The 17,946-nt window shown below is 35.6% G+C and overlaps 1 protein-coding gene across 1 annotated transcript in view; it reads left to right on the top strand.

Annotated features, from left to right (window-relative positions):
* The window catches only part of Tll1 (tolloid like 1), a 179,845-nt gene that overhangs the window by 148,557 nt on the left and 13,342 nt on the right, over positions 1-17,946 (top strand). Inside the window, exons 13-18 of the mRNA XM_027394106.2 lie at positions 1,114-1,309; positions 3,117-3,242; positions 5,981-6,141; positions 9,566-9,746; positions 14,722-14,847; positions 17,245-17,372. Of these exons, the coding sequence (XP_027249907.2) occupies positions 1,114-1,309; positions 3,117-3,242; positions 5,981-6,141; positions 9,566-9,746; positions 14,722-14,847; positions 17,245-17,372 (918 nt within the window). The remainder of the gene's footprint in view (positions 1-1,113; positions 1,310-3,116; positions 3,243-5,980; positions 6,142-9,565; positions 9,747-14,721; positions 14,848-17,244; positions 17,373-17,946) is intronic.

Here is a 17,946-nt window from a genome sequence, read left to right as displayed (position 1 = left end):
TAATCTTTGAGAGCTGGAGAACCTTGAATGCATGATGTAAATGGAGAAAAACTTGCATTTCCATTTGTGCTTGGTGTTGTTAACCAAAGTCAATGAAGTATAGTCGGAATTAGCATTGGTGGAGGAGATTCATTGAACAGGCTTTACACTCAGATTTAACCTGGAAAAGAAAGTAAACACCAGCATTCCATTCACTGATAATGTCTCTCTGCTTGGTGTTGGGAAGGGATGAAACATTTCTGAATACTGTAGATTTATATACACGAGAAACACTCCATTTGCTAAGCAGCTCAACTGCAAACATTTACAATGTGTGAATGCAATTTATATTTCTGCATTATTTGTCAGTACCAGATACCTATTATTTAGTATATAAATAATGTGAAATTTGTAAGTAGGTACTAATGAGAATTTCATAAAATTAATGATTTTATGCATTTTTCAGGAAATATACTTTTGCACGTTGAAGTATTTAAACTTCCAATTGTAATTAAGTAAACAGCAAATTTTCTATAAATTAAAAATATAAGCAATTTATAATGTTCAGGTAAAAGAACCTAATGAGTGTTATCAATATGGTAAAATCAATTATTGTTTCTTAAGCAAAGAAACAATTATTTTTAAAATTTTAATAGTGCCTCTGCTGCATTCATACAGGTTAGTACTATGATTTTGAGAACAGTAGTCAATCTAGCATTAAATTCTTTGTGTTTAACTTTGATAAAGTTTAATCTACATGACTTTTAATATTAAGCAATGCGGATGTTAAATTTGAGGCCACAGTAGAATGCATAGTTTCAGGTAACCTGCAGTCTACAGTGTGACTCAGTCAATCAATACACCAGTCAATCAATCAGACAGTCATTGCATTTACTTCTGTTACCTGTGGCTTATGCTGATGGAGTATTCCATAGATTTTTTTGAAAAAAATATTGTGTTCCTTTGTGTGCAGTGTAGCTGTTAAGTTGTTGTATTAATGTGTCTTTATTGTGTCATTTTTTATGTTACTAGGTCAGTGCTGTGCCAGTAAGAATACGTGATAACCTTCCAAATGCACATATCTTACTAATATCTATTAATGAGCAAATCATTTTTACAAATTCTTCATTGTAGATTGAAAGACATGACAGCTGTGCCTATGACCACCTAGAAGTTCGAGATGGAACCAGTGAAAACAGTCCGTTGATAGGACGGTTCTGTGGTTATGATAAACCTGAAGACATAAGATCTACTTCTAACACTCTGTGGATGAAGTTTGTCTCCGATGGAACCGTGAACAAGGCAGGATTTGCTGCTAATTTTTTTAAAGGTAATTTGCAAGTCTTACAAATTTGAGATTTTTGTTGTTGTTCAGGGATAGATGTGACATTAAACTTTGAATCTAGCCAAGATTAGATTGGAGTTTGTTGAAAGCTGAGGTATGTTCTCTAGCATGTATTACTAGGAAAAATGAAAGCTGATTTTAGTGCAAAGAGTAACATCAAATTTACATGTAGGAAATTTATAGACACTTATTTGAAGTGTATCACATTCGAGTAAAAAAATTCTAGTAGGAAGAATGAACCAATTTTTCTCTGCATGACTTTTATGAGATAAATTAGCTAATTTGCATATGACAAAATTCACCAATGGTATATAAGTGTTTTTATTATTTAAATAGTACAGTTCATTTTCAATAAGATGTAGATGGGGTTTTCTTCAGAAACTTAATATTAATTGTAAATAGTTGGCCAATAGCTCAGGTTTGTTATTAACTAGCTATTACAACTTAACCCATTTCTGGTAATATTTGTGCTGCCCCGAGGACCATGACTTTTACCTCTAACACATTTTGCATGTCCAACTCATTCTCCATCTGACTGGCAACTCCTGACTCTGCCCTTCCTCATCCTATTATTCTCAGTTTGGCTTTCCTGCCTAACTTTATCCTGTTCAACTATTGACCAGTCAGCTTGTTTATTGAACCAATCATAACAACATATATTCACATAGGGCACCGAAGGATTATTCCATAGCAACAAGAGTTGCTCAGAAATCCACTATGTAAATGGAAAGGCAGAGAAAGGTGCAACTTCATCTGTTACTACAATATCTATTGACATGCTTAAATTTTTCTAGCTTTGTCATATGTCACAGTGGCAGAAACATTATTTCTTATGATTATGCATTTAGTTGTCAAAGTGTTTAATATTTTGCTGATACAAATCTCCATAAAGTGCTTATATTTGCATGATCCACATTAAATTTTTTATGTAGGATAAAACTATGGAGTACCTTGTCTTTTGTCTGTGTACATTTAAAAATAATGTATAATATATCTGATGTGAGAAAAATTGGACTGGAGTTTAGTATGTACCAATATTTATTCATTATAGATAACTGAACTATAACTAGTTCACACAAACTATATTTGGTGAAATAAATAGTATGTGTATTTACAATACACCAAAGTATTAAAAGATCTGGACAACTATTAAGTTTCATTAATTTTTTTATTTACAATCACTTCAATCTACTTATGGATGGTATTTAGGGCATTTGTGTGGTGTGTTTGTGTGCATGCTGTGTGTGCACATGGGGTATGTGTGTGTACACAGTGTGTGTGTATTTGTGTGTCTGCACTTATGCTGGTAATTAAGCCCAGGGTTTCTCATATGCAAATCATATATTCTGCCACACAGCTGTGTGTTTCTCCAACTTCTAAAAGCATATTTTGAGATATATTTAACAAATTATACTGTGAAATCAGTAAGTGGTACTGCACTTTTTCAACTTAATTACAAAATCTCTCTCTCTTGCTCTCTCTCTCTCTCACACACACACACACACACACACACACACACACACACACACACACACACACACATACGTATGAGATAAGGTGACCTCTAGGTGAAGCAGATGTTTCTATTCTCTCTAGGCTGTCTTATTCTATGGTTGCCACATCATGCATTCCTACAGGTCACACAGCAAAGGCTTATTTAGTAGAACCCCTTTGGTGAGGAATGAGTTGTCTGTTTAATTAAGCCATTATTCACCACATTTTGAGAGGTTTTATATTCTCATGAACAGCGACTAAACACTCTAATTGTTTTGTATCTCTCTCCACTTTATAGAAGAAGATGAGTGTGCCAAGCCTGACCGAGGAGGCTGTGAGCAGAGGTGCATCAATACACTGGGCAGTTACCAGTGTGCCTGTGAGCCTGGCTATGAACTGGGGCCAGATAGAAGAAGCTGTGAAGGTGAACTCTCTCTCTCTCTCTCTCTCTCTCTCTCTCTCTCTCTCTCTCTCTCTCTCTCTCTCTCTCTCTCTTCTCTTCTCTTCCTGTCTATCTATCTCTCTGTCTCAGTCTTTGTCTGCCTCTGCCTCTCTGAGTCTGTCTCTGTCTCTCTCCCCATCTGTCTCTGACCTCTGTCTCTCACTTTCTTTCTGTCTGCCATCTTTTTCTCCTACAGTGACCACAGCTGACACAAAGTCTCACATGGTCTCTTGTTACTAGCATCTACCCTTTCCTCCTTTGGATGTAGGTCCCATATGTGTTCCAGCTCTGCTTTAACCTACATCTAGCTCTGTATGCATCCTTTCACCCATTCCCTCATCATCCCTTCATTCGTCTCTTCAGCCCTCCCTGTGTCTGTACATGTTTCACTCCTCTCCATTCCTTGTATATGAATGTATCCTTCTACATCTCTTCAGCCACACATTTCTATATGTATTGATTATTTTGGCATTTTCTTGATGTCCTTCATGTATAGGTCATACTTGTTCACTTGTTAGACTAACCAGCACAAATTTGACCTTCTTCACACCTTCATAGCCTGGCACAGATATAAACATTCAACATAAAGATAAGCATATATTTTATGAGTTAAAATATTTTATTCAATGTCATTTTGTCATGGTTACAACATTTACTCATTGAAATCTCACATGGGGTTTATTTATGATGTTTTGTTGCCAGTAGCTATAGTCTCTTTCTTCTTTACTTAAAGCTACTACATTTTAATTCTTCATTCATTACATTTAAAAATTATGTATTTTATTGCATGTATGTACATATTTTGCCTCTATGCATGTATATGCACTACATGAACACCTGGTTCCCTCAGTAGAGGGATGGAAAAGCTGGGTCTTCTGGAACTGGACTTACATGATCAAGAGCTATCAAGATCAATGCTAGGAACTCAATCTAGGTCCTCTGCAAGAGTAGTAAGCTCTCTAAGCACTGAGTCATCTCTCAAAACCCCTTTCTCCATTTCACTGAGGCCTCATCCCTCAGTGTAAATGCAGAGTGGATTGGCTGATATCCCTGCAGCCAATTTCTCTTTCAAGATTCCCACTGTTTCATCTTCACAGACAGTTACAATTTATATTCATGTAATTCAGAGTTTCACTGCCAAAATGTAAGTCTTCTGAAAGTGAGCCCTTTGTTATTGGCTGTGATTATATGTAAGTGCAAAAGTTGATAAAGCTACTAACTTTATGTTTGATGCTGTGCCCCCAGCCGGCTTATATTTTTAAATGGCGCTGCCTTCTTATTTTTTTTAACAGTTTGAATTCAGACTTGGTTTTCAAGTCTCCATCTTACATATTTAACCCAGCCCCCTTTCTGCACTAGATTCAGAAATGGAAATGGCATAGTTAAGAAGAGAGTGAAGTATTTTAAGTGATAACATTGTGTACCAATCCTGAAGGAAAATGATACTTATTAAGTATTCTTATTATTACTATCTGAAGCTTCAAGCCGAAGCCCCGCATGATATAGGCAGGTGCTTTACCACTTCTCCTTCATAATCCATACCATCTTTTCCTTCATAATCATTCATCAAAAACCCAGTAAATTTAGTGAACCAGTCACTTTGAGTATTTACTAATATGGTAGCAAATACACACATACCTATGTTTACATAAGCATGTAAACAAAACATTTAATTCTGAAAACTATTGGACATCCCAGCTATCATTTCTGAGCTATGTATAGAGTGTGCTTGTTTTATTCAACTTGCCTTGTGATACTCTGACTTTGGTAATTTCAATCAGAACCTAGAAAGGAAATATAAACAGTGCCCATTCTAAAAAAAATAATTAAATATCAAGGAAAATAATTTGGTAAATGACATGCTTTGGAATAATATGTTCTCTTTTTTACCATTTTGTTTAGTGTAGGTTAAATGTTCATGCTGGTCTTTGGGAAATTTATGGAATTTTAAAATGTGGGTTTGGTATTATTTTATCTAAATATTTTTATGTCATCTCTCTGTCTATTATCTGTATCTCACTATCATCTAAATATCTATCTATAAATCTGTCATCATCTCTCTATCTCTCATCTATCTATTTACCATCTATTTATTTATGTATCTAATTATCTGTCATCTGTGTACCTACATTATCTATCTATCTATCTATCTATCTATCTATCTATCTATCTAACTATAAATATATGTATCTGTCTATCATCTATTGTCATCTGTGTGTCTATATATATATGTATGCATGTGTGTGTATCTGTCAAAGATCCCTAAATCATCTATTTATTGCTATTTACTTAGCCATCATCAATCAGTTATCTCTCATCTATATATGTTTTCCTTAGTTCCCACAATTTTATTAACTTCATAAAAATAATTTTATTTTAATTTTTCATCTTAGAGTATCATCAAGATACTGTAAGATATTTTACATGCTTTTAAAAGAGAAGAAATTTTGGACTTGGTTTCATATTATGCACTCAAACTTTGAAGCGATTTTAAATGGACTTCAGCTACAATTTTCTTCATTGCCAAGTCACTAATTGACAGCTTATGAATGGGATTTGATGATGAAATTCTGTTGCTAAAACTTAAAGGCAGAGAATGAATCATCTTGAGTTGATAGCTTGAAGCTGTTTCACATTTAGTGCTGATATGGTGGGTGTTGAAGGGGAGGTGCGTGGAAGGGGCACCTTCATTAAGGAGGACTTTTCCTCTTCCCTTCTAGCTGCTTGTGGAGGACTTCTGACAAAACTCAATGGCACCATAACCACTCCTGGCTGGCCCAAAGAGTACCCTCCAAACAAAAACTGTGTGTGGCAAGTGATTGCTCCAAGTCAGTACAGAATCTCTGTGAAGTTTGAGTTTTTCGAATTGGAAGGCAATGAAGTAAGTGAGAATGGTCTTGAATATTTTTATCATGTTTCTGAGCCTGCAAAGGCAATCTGACAAACTTAACAGAGAGAGAAGAATGTGACACGTTCATGTAATTGTCCTCTTCTGGACTCCACTGTTCCTTCTGTCAAGTATTAGGAGGCTGCTGGTGGTGAGATGTATGGGAGATTGACATTTACCTGAGGGGTTTTCACTTAATTTAATGTCTTATATTCTCACAATTCACTAAATAAATATAGAGTATTTAGGATGTGATTCCATATCACAAACAAAAATAATAAGTGAAAAAATAATAATTGAATCAGAACAAAAATGTTCACTTACGATAATGTGGTATATTCTACTTTTGGAAATTGATGTTATTCTCAAACATAAGTAGTTTTTCATTGTGAATTTTGCTTCTGTTTACATACAAAATATTAATTTTAATCTAAGAAAATATAAATTTAGGTGACCTTATTATTCCTTTTCAAAATATAGCTTGCTAAACTGAAGACTCAGGTTTTGGCAAATGACCATATTGACACTTTCGAATTCCTTATCTAGAAATGTCTGTGGGTGATCCACAAACAACTCAATGTTTATGAATGATGGCCAGAAAATGTCAGCTGAAGTTTTTGTTTCACTGGATTATTTTAAGGACAAGATTTTAAGTGTTTGTTTCCATTGTTGTCTCATTTTTCTATTAAAACCCTTTTTATTCTTTTCTTCTAAATTTATTTGTGTATGACTTAATTCCACTAAGAATAATGAAAAAGTAACTAATGAAAATTATCTTGCCTTTTTTGTATACCTAGTGAAACTTGCACAACATGGGATGAGAAATGTAATGTATGAACACCCATAGGCCATTGTTATTGGGGATTTTGTAGGTTTTGTACACAACTTCTCTGGTGTATTTTTGGCTCCTGTTTCTTTTACTCCCTACTCCTGTTTTTTTTTTTTGCTTTTGAAATACTCTTTTTACTTTTATTTCATTTGTATTTATTTTAATTATCGTATTTTATTTAAATAACTTTTTTCATTTATTTTTGGACCTACTTGAACTATTCTTTTCCCCAGTAATTCAATTTGCAATGGTTAAGATACCTTTATGCATTAAAAAATCCTTTGGTGGCTTTAACTTAAAGGTGGAGGGTAACTTTTGGGGGGTAAACATAGGCAGAAGTGTGGGATCACAAAAGTTAATGAGCTGGGATGAGGAGAGAGCTTATTTGATAAAGTCCCTGTCATGCTAACATGAGGAACTGGGTTCCATATCCAGCACAAAAACAGGAAGCAGGGCATGGGAGTATGTGCTGTAGTCCCATCATGGGGACTCCAAGACAGAAGGACCCATGGCTTTTGCTGGACTAATTAGTAACCTTCAAGTGTCATGAAACACTTGTCATAAAAAGGAAGTGGACAGCTCAGGAGAAATGATTACTGAAGCTGATATCTGGCCTACATATGTGCATACATACCTACAGATACACACATATGAAGATCACACACACACACACACACACACACACACACACACTCACACACCAGTAAATTTGTTTACATTTTTCCAATACTATATCAAAGAAAAATGATAGGATGGGCATCAACTAAACCTCTTAGCATATTTAATCCACAGGGAACACCATTGTCTCAAATCAGGGTGAATATTAAAGTGAAGGTATTAATTTTATAATAAAACCAGAACGTTTTTATATGATCTACACCTTAAGAAATGAGATTTCTCTTCCACTCTGAGACTTGATATTGACTGATTGTTAAATTAGCCCTACTATCATAATTATTGCTGCAGCTCTCAGTTGCTTTAGGAGAGACATTTTGGATTGACTCATGGTGTGAGAAGAAAAGAAGCAGTGTGCAGGAGGAAGGAGCAGAGATGGTTTGATACAATGCAGCTTTGTGTTCTAGAAAGCCTTACTCTCATTGTAACGGCCACTCTTCACAGAACATCTGGCTGTAAACTTGTTAACATATGCCAGAGTTCTTAGACTTAAAATGGTGTTACTGTGTGGAAAGCCATCTCAGCATTCTGTGTATTTTCATAGCTTGATAACTTAACTGTTTACAATAAAAGTCCCAAGCAAAACATTGACTTAGAGAATATTAGAATAAGCAAAACATCATTATTTTATTCTCTCTACTAATGTCCCAGAAGAAAGTCAATAGAAAAAAACTTCAGCATCTGAAGCATTCTTTTAGAATGGAATTCTCTCTCAACAAATGTCACCCTCTAATAAAGTGTGCTGAAAAATTACTTCATTCTTCCCAGTAGCAGTTTGTTTATTTAGCACCTAATTAATATCACAAAAATCTCAGTGATTTGAGTTGACATATTTCAAAGTACAGATCATGCCCTAGGGTTCAATCGTATGCATTGTTAAGCCTTGCTAATTACACGTTTATATAATAAAGTTGTTCATGCAATATGCATTCTGCAGAATATTCTCTGTTAGGGCTTGGGAAAAAGTGTACTGTGGAAACATCTGTTAGTGGCCATAAAATTGCTTAAGAATACTTGGCATTCAGTTGGTCCTTGCATTTTCATGTGATCTTTCTTTATTTTGTTACAAATCCATGACTTATTCCACTGAAGATATTTAGCATTTGTTCACAACCCCATAGAAGTCCTAAAGGATAACTTACAGTATCTAACTATGCAGGAAATGAAGAAACAGGAGGCTTCTAAAAAGCTTTCCAGACAGGCTTTTATTATAACACATCAATTGTTTGTCTATTCTTTGGAGTTACAATGGGTGCTGTTTGGTATGTAGTGCCATGTTCACAGGATGCATACTGGTCTAAACACAACTCCAGGCAGTTAGTCAACCACAAGCATATTTGATAAGTTTCCCTTTGTACATGTTTTATAAAACATTCTGAACATAGGAATTTTTTGTTTGTTTTATTTTGTTTTTGTTTTCCTCGCCAAAAAATAGAAAGGATGACTTCTGTTGATAGTGGTCATTCCAAGAACAAATGTAGCATGGAATTTTATGTTTTTGTCATTGGTGTTAGATAAGACATGACAAATGCAGTCACAATTCATCCTGAAAAAGATAAAAATAAAACAAAGTCAGAATCATAGCTTATCTTCTTCACATAGATACCACCTTTGAACAAATTCTCATCTTAATTCTCCTTATATTTTAGTATTGAAAAAAATACATGCTGTGAATCTCACAAATAAATTGACACAAGCATGTGCCACTTCAGGAGGGTTTCCACAGTAAACTTCTTGAACTTTCATACTTTCTACTCATAGTTGATTACTGCTGGATTTGTTTTGTATTTATGTGTTAATCCCAGTAGGACTACCACAGGACTACCAAATAAAAACCATGGCAGGTTTCTCTACTGTAAAAGGCAGTCATCTGGTTCTCTCTAATTGGTGATCATGACAACCATGTTTGTCCAGGTTTGCAAATATGATTATGTGGAGATCTGGAGTGGTCTTTCCTCCGAGTCTAAACTTCACGGCAAATTCTGTGGAGCTGATGTACCTGAAGTGATTACTTCCCACTTCAACAACATGAGGATTGAGTTCAAATCGGACAACACTGTATCCAAGAAGGGCTTTAAAGCACATTTTTTCTCAGGTATAAATGTGCACATGCTGTATGTACATGAGATTCTGTCTTTCAGTGTGTACTGATTTTAACTGCTCTCTCTTCATCGCTGCTTTCTATAAGCTGGGGTATGTGGAATGCCTGAGCTAGGTTTAACAGCTTGATCAATGCAAATAATAGTATATTCATAACGTAGACCTGGATTAAATGCTGTCTCCAGACAGAAGCTCATATATATGTTTAAATATTGTAGCAAAGATTGGTACAAGGGCTACAACATTTTCACATACTGACTGACTCCTAAATTTGCTTGCTAATAATGACACAAGACTTCCCTAAACTGGCAGATTTTCCAATAATATTTATAGCATGAGAAAATGTGATTTCATTTGAGCACTCAATTTTACCCCATTTTATATTTCTTTAATATAATAGGCTTAAATCAATGTCATGTTTTGTCTTGTTAAATACATATATTATAGTAAGTATGGAAAATGTATTTATATTATATAATCTTATATAGCTTTCCAAAGAAATATGGAAACATAATTAAAATTATGTTTTATATAGACATAACAATAACTAACATTCAATGGTTTGTGACTGTGAGTAGACTTTAAAATTAATTAAAAGTACATTTTCATATAAAAAGCTGAGCTATAAAGATATTCCTCACTTTTGCATATATATGCATACATATATATGAGTAAATCTTATTTTCTCAGTTTCAATCTCACTTTTTTATACAACTTCAAAAATAGGTTGTAATACACTTTACCATAGAAATGTATTCTGCCTATGTAGCTAACAACCAACTTAACATAACTGAAACCCAATTATGTTTTAATATTAGCTGATTTGGATTGAGTCTATTTATGCCACATTTTCTCCACTTAAAATTAATGAGATTTACAAAGTCTGGGGTTTATTTGTAGTTTTTGGTATAATTGAAGTTAATGGTTCATAAGTTCCATTGAGTTCCAAGCCAGATAGAGTGAACTCAAAATGCAAGAGATCTTTTCTCCCTTGTTCTTTCCCCCCCGCTTGCGCTCAGATTTAATTACCTTTTAAATTTCTTTTTGAATCATTCATTTAAGATTTATATTTTTCAAAGTGTAATTTAAATTTTCTAGTCTAATAAAAGGAAGACATTTCAGACCTATCTATTTAATAAATGTTGTATATATTTGAAGTTTGTAAGTGATCTAGTGGTTAGGTAGAGATAACCCTGCCTGCCTTACTTCTGTCTAAATATTTATTTTAAAATTTGAATTTATGAAATGAATGAATTTTATAAACCAGCCAAAACATCGAGAATCTTTTACATTACTTTAAATGTACATTTTATCTAAAAATGTTTAAAATATTTATTAACAAATCCTGACTCCAAAGAATCTTTAACTTTATAGATTCTCAGTAAATTTAAAATTCACTGTTACATTGGTCCAGGCAAGGCTTTGTGAATTGGAAAGCTATATTGTTAGAACAGTAGCATTGGCGTGTAAAATGCCATTGCTTCACTAACACTGATGTAAGAAGGTCCACAGCCCGAGATCAGGCACATGCAAATATGTGTGCTTTGTGAGATTTGGGAAATGGTCGAATCCCTTGGCAGCATCCATAATCAGTAATTTGCTATAAAGTAATTCCTTGATACAATCAAGTTCAAGAAGGAACTCTGATATTGGTGCTTATGTCACTCCTCTGGTGAAAAATCACATATATAAATTATATGGCTTTAGTTAATTTTGAAAAAAGTTTAGACAAGATTATTATGTCTAGTGGTGTTGTTAAATGTACTGAATGATTAAGATAAAAAGGCAACTAAAGCTCCAATTCTGCTATTGTGTTCATTTGTGAACTGAGACATCTGAAGAGTTAATTACACCACTCCCTGATCTTGGTCTGCTAGCCATTTACTTGACCATAGGAGTCAGGCATGACCTTGTCATTTGACATTGATAATGTGTTGCACTATGCATCTTTGGAGCATAAGGAAAAAAGACACTTGATTTCCTTCAATAGGTTGCCACTTGGTAAAGTTCAATAATTGTTAGAGAAAATGCTGGTATTCTCTTTTGGATTAATTGAAAGGTCTTAGAAATCTGTCAGATATGGATTTAATATATTTTGGAATTTTTTTTGCATGATTAGATTTACTCTGCACCTAAATTCCCAGGTCTTTCTGTTAGCTAAGTAGTCTGTTTTTTTCCATGAAGGAAGTTAAAGATGTATTTGACATAGTTGCTATCATAAGGTGCAAATCAGAGATGGTGGCAGGTGAAGATTTAGGGGGATGAAGGGCTGACTGATGACCTTGCAGAATTCTAAAGTATGGGAGCTTGTCCATTTTAATAGCTGTGCATTTGCATTGAAAAAAATCTAGATTTCTCATAGTGTTTGGTGAACAATAGTACCTACAATAGTGTATAATAGTGTGTGAAGTGGTTCAGTATCAATAAATGCACTAAAAATAGTTATTAAAACCACAGACATACAGTGGTTTAGTTCTCTTGCAAGAAGTGATCCATCAGGAACAAAGACTAACAAATGTATTCAAATTTTAATATATGCACTGAAATAGTGTATGCACAGCATCATTTCTGATACACCTAATAAAATAATCACAGCTATTCTAGTTCTTTTCACTCATAGCTTTTAACTGTGTATTTTATATTGAAGGTGAAGAACAAAAGGTATATTTTAGAAAGAGAACTTAACAGAGAAATTAACAACCATGATTTCCACCACTGCTAAATTAGAGAAATTGATACATTTTCATGTATCAATTCTAGGTAATTATAAGAAATTAGTTAGAAAAAAATGTAAGTTAATGGATTTTCTCTGATAAATCTATGCATGTTTAGAAAACCCATTGTTTCCCATTATAGGGTAATTCCATTTGAACTGTGTGTGTGTGTGTGTGTGTGTGTGTGTGTGTGTGTGTGTACATATTTTAGAAAGTGTCTATGGTAGTAACTTTTCTGTGTCTTTTACAATGGTCTTTAGTGTTAGTTATATCTTCTCATACTCACTTCTCTCCTCTGCCTTCCCATTGCACACCCCGCTTAAACTTTCTTGCTCCATTAGTCCCCACCCCTCCTCTATATGCAACCTTCATTCTAAGTGCCCTTACTTGAATAGTCACATCTCTGTGGACCTTACTCCTTTCCTGATCTCTATGAGACGTCTATATTGTATCACTACTCCAATGTTCAGAGATCATCCAGGAAGAAGGAGTGGACATGTCAGAGTTAGAGGCAGTGTAGAACTCTAGCAAAACAGTTTTCTGCTCACAACAGGGCAGTTGTCCATCTGAGCTGGAAGCCTCTGTGACAGCATGCAAAATACTTGTATAAACTCAAGCCAGACAAAGTCCCAGCATACAGGAGGGTGGTGGTCGTAAAGCACCACTTCTTGAGGGAGCATTTGGCATCTGATGACTGCTCAAGAAAGAAAGTCAGCTTTTCTCAAGGTTGTGGCCCCTAGTGGACTGCCCATACTCCAGTGGATATATGCACTTACTGGTGGTATTAAGTGGATTCAGAGGACATTTAAAAAGAGAGAGAGAAAACAAAGGAAGTTGGGAATGAAAAGCTGTGTTGGGATATAGGAGAAACAAGAGGGGAGGGAAATGGGGTAGATCTAATGCAAATAGTACATTCATATATGAATATTAAATGGAGTATTTTAAAATTGCTCTCAGATTATTAATGAAGACATTTTCCCCCAGCCACTTCTTCAGTGAAAATTGCTTATCAGATTGAAATCAGAAAAACTAGAATCTTGTATATACCACCATAAGCTCACTGGCTCTTGCTGGAGTGTAGACTTTGGATTCAGCCTGACCTGAGACTGCAGTGCTTCATGCCTTTCTTATTCTCATGTGTGGAAGGAGCATATCAGTGATATGTTATTATATTTGTGTCAGGAGCCACCTTCCAGTTTGACTTTAATGGATAAGCTGGGCTTGGAATGACAGTTCAGTCACATCCTGTGATGGGTGCTGCTCTCACTGCCTTGACTGCCTGCTAATCCAGTTTGGCTTCATTCCCTGTAGTGGATGTGGTGGTCATTTCTAAACGTTTCTATTCATTTCTACTCTAAACTTTTTTTCTTCTCACATATAAATAATCCCATTATTGGATGACTTATTAATAAATCAATCTACCAGACCACTCTGTTTCAAATACATAAATTTGAAGGCAGGGTCGTAATGAGTTCACTAGTCCCAAGATAAACCTGCCCAGCTTCTCTTCCTCCTGGTCATGTCTGCCCCTGAAGCCACACCCAAAGGAGTATGGTCACCAACACTGGCAAGGCGAGATACTACATAAATTTAAACACTGTTTAAAATGGACTAAGGATGCCTTTTTCTGTCTTTGACTGTTAAGGAATACCCAAAGGAATTAATTATAAGTATATTCATGAAGACAAAACAAAAAACCACCATAGCTATACTGAGCAATTTTTAAGAGTGACTCAATACCTATCTTGGAAACTTATTTAGCTTCTCATGTGGTTGTAATATTGCCTTCCTGTATCTCTTGCCTTTATTCAGAGTGCTCACAATTTCAAACTTATTTCTTTTAAAAAATAAACTAGTAATGGATGCTAAAGACCATCTTTCTCTTACCAGAAATTTCAACTCCAGCCTAGAAGACTGATAACTGCCCCAGTACCAATACTCTCAACACTCAGGCTTTTCCCTGTATCAGTGTGCTCAGAACCTCAGTCCATGTCCTAAACCAGTGTGCTCAGAATCTCAGTGCATGCCCTGTACCAGTACTTTCAGAAACACAGTCCATAGCCCAAGTCTTCTTCAAGCTAAACAAGGAATAAATTAAACTAAGACACCATCAATTTGCATTTGTGATTATGTTGGAAACCAGGAAATGAGGAGTTCATTTTATGTGTTGTCAGAGTTCACTACAAGTAACTGAATCTGTTTTGGTATCTTTTCATTTAAAACCTTCTCCCTAAACTGGGCTTTATTTCTTCATAGATAAGGATGAGTGCTCGAAGGACAACGGTGGTTGTCAGCACGAGTGTGTCAACACAATGGGAAGCTACATGTGTCAGTGCCGGAATGGATTTGTTTTGCATGAGAACAAACATGATTGCAAGGAAGGTATGGGAAGAAATAATCTCCTCTTGACAACACCTGAGATCCCACGTGGGTTGAGTAAAGCCCGGCTTCCATGCTGTCAATCATATCAGTGGTTGATACTGCTGCTGATTACCCAAAGTTTTAAAAAGTACACCTGGGGAATTCTATGTGGTGTTTAGAGATTCACAGGATGCTATTGGACACCTCATTTAATGATCCCCAAATTTTGCACTTCACACACAGATGACATTGAACTTCACTTTATATAATAGAGAAGCTGCTAAAGTGCTATCTGGTAGACAAAATTGCACCACATGGTTCCAAGTCTTTGTAGAGACTTGATGATGATGCTGGCATATGAACTCTCCCCAAATAGTTTACATTTGGTGTGATATTCCTCCCTGAATATGTCACACATTTGCTAAATGAGTGATGCTCCTCTAAATATCAGAAGTAACAAACTCAAATGGTAGCTTCTGTGCCGTTTGGAGTCTTAAGCAAGGGTTTTGGGGGAATAACATGCTAGTATGACAATAATGTGCTAGAATCTTTGTCTCTAAGATTTTGTTAAATGGTTTTAATTTGGCTACTGTGAGTTAAGTGAAAACAAGAGGCAGTATATAGTTTTTCTTTCTTCTTAAGGGCTCTGGTGTGCAATTTCCTACTTAGCTCAGAGGCCAGCTTCTCTTGAAAGTAATATTATTAAGCCAACTTTTATAACTGTCATCATTAGTATGTGTAGGTTGGAAAAATCTGTCTGAAATCACAGCCCTGTGAGTAGGTTTTTTTGTATACCTTAGAGAATCACATCTAATATTCTTATGGACCTTCATTTCAGACAGAATCACATATCAGGGATGTTTTCTTCTTTTCTTTAAGATAAAGACATTGTGCAGAATCACATGCAAGCAATTACATGAGGAGTTTTGCTCTCCACCTTATGCACAGGATGTTTATAACTTTGTGGGGTATGCTACTAAATCAAAGCCTGGGACAAAAGGCCCAATGATTTTGTAGACATGTAAAGTAACTCAAAGAAAGGAAAACAGCTTTTACAGATTATGTGTGGAATCTGTGCTCAGATCGGTTCCTGACAGTAGCTTTCTGGAACCGATTTTATAGAAAACTTCCTGTTAGCCAGAATGATTTCCAGATACTCCCCATTGTGGCTCTTTACATTGCCTAGACAGGGACTGAGTTTCCCTCTGCTTGTGCTGTACAATATGTACCTTGCAATGCTTAGCAGGGAGAATACATGTTTGCTACAGGCAGTTGTAGATCCTGCAGATGCCATGCTTCAAAATGGGCAATAGAAGAGAGGATTCAGTCATGAACCTCATTTTTTTTGTAGTTGTGGGCCTTATGCATGATAGTTATGTTCTCTACCATTGATGTTTTAAAGCTACCTTCTTGCTACATAATGCCTGCTCTCTCTCTCTCTCTCTCTCTCTCTCTCTCTCTCTCTCTCTCTCTCTCTTTCTTTCTGTATTCATTTGTTGAAATTCAAAACCTCCCTGTGAAACCATAGGTGACCTAGGAGGATGGAAGGAAGGAAACTGTCATGACAGCACATGACAGCAACAGGAATTATCTTAATTCAGTATGGGGATAGACTCTAGGACAGCCCTACAGAGACACAGGTGTATTGTCTATGTAGAAAGAATCTCCCCAATATCAAAGAATCTCCCCAATATCAAGTGATCTGATCTAAAGTGACACAAGTTGTGAGAAATATAACGCCATATCATGGTAATTTACTGGGACACTTATTGGAGTTACTTCAGAAGCTCCCTTTGGCTTTCCATCAATTTGCTTATTTTTCACCTTAGTGCTTCATTCTATCAAATGACAATGGGACTAATTAATTTTGCCAGCTAAAATGGTAGTGTAGCCATTGAAGTATATATTTAACTATAGGAGAGAGAGAGAGAGGGAGAAAGAGAGAGAGAGAGAGAGAGAGAGAGAGAGAGTATAAATGACTCATAAAATGGCTTAATAATGTTGATTATCTATAAGTGATCTTTCTGAAATGACACAGTCCTTTGGCTTTTCTTTTTGGTGACAAACTACATATTTTGCCAAGACCCAGTGTTGATGTGGTTGATTTTCAAGTATGTTGCTTTAATGAAGCCTAAAATTTCTGATCCAATGGTTAAAAATAGAAGTTCATTTTCATCTAGGCACTTGTGCGGTTTGTGGCAAACATATAATTCCAGTGATTCAAACTACAAACACTGCGTGCTTATGTTCAGCAACAGATTTTCCAAAGCAGACAAAAATGGTAACAGCAATTGGTATGATGGTTGCTAGCATGCAGGGAATTCTTTCAGCAGAGCAGGGGGCAAATAGGCTGCTTGTTTTCTGTCCTAATCTGGCACTGGATTCCCATATCAACTGACACTATTGTTATTGCCACAGCTGAATGTGAACAGAAGATCCACAGCCCAAGTGGTCTCATCACCAGTCCCAACTGGCCAGACAAGTACCCAAGCAGGAAAGAGTGCACCTGGGAGGTCAGTGCTATCCCTGGCCACCGAATCAAATTAGTAAGTGACCCCTTTCCTTTTATTCAGCCGATTGTCCATGTCTTTCCTGGCTAACCAACTGAGAAGGAGGAAGAATGTTTTATTTATCCTAATTGAGTCAATTTCTCCTGCTTTCCTTTCTACTTACATAAAATAAATGCTTAACTTCCCAGGTCAAGGTGAAAGTCATGTTCTCCCAAAGGTGTTATTAAAACTGCTATAAACTTTAGGGTTTGCATTCTAATGTTACTGGTAATTATATTTACAAATGGGAGAATCAATGCAGGAATAAAAATACCCCAGAAATTCATCTGGAAATCAATAGACTAAAATAGTATAATGTGTTCTTCTGACTGTATACATTCTGTTTGATTCATGGGCAAAGCATACATTTTAGAAATGAAATTAATTTTGCATTGTAGTTTGTGGAATATTAATTTACACAATCTTTAGCTCTTGAAAGAATTCCTAGATCTTATATATTATCCTTATAATTGTGTCAAATATTGCTCTGTGTGACTAATTCAAATAATGACTGTAATTTACTCTTCTAGCCCATTTTCTTCGAGTCTTGCTTGGTCACCTGATGACAGTA

This window comes from Cricetulus griseus, assembly GCF_003668045.3.
Source record: "Cricetulus griseus strain 17A/GY chromosome 1 unlocalized genomic scaffold, alternate assembly CriGri-PICRH-1.0 chr1_0, whole genome shotgun sequence".
NCBI classification, from domain to species: Eukaryota; Metazoa; Chordata; class Mammalia; order Rodentia; family Cricetidae; genus Cricetulus; species Cricetulus griseus.
Note: the sequence above shows the minus strand (reverse complement) of the source record. Positions and strands in the feature narration are given on the sequence as shown.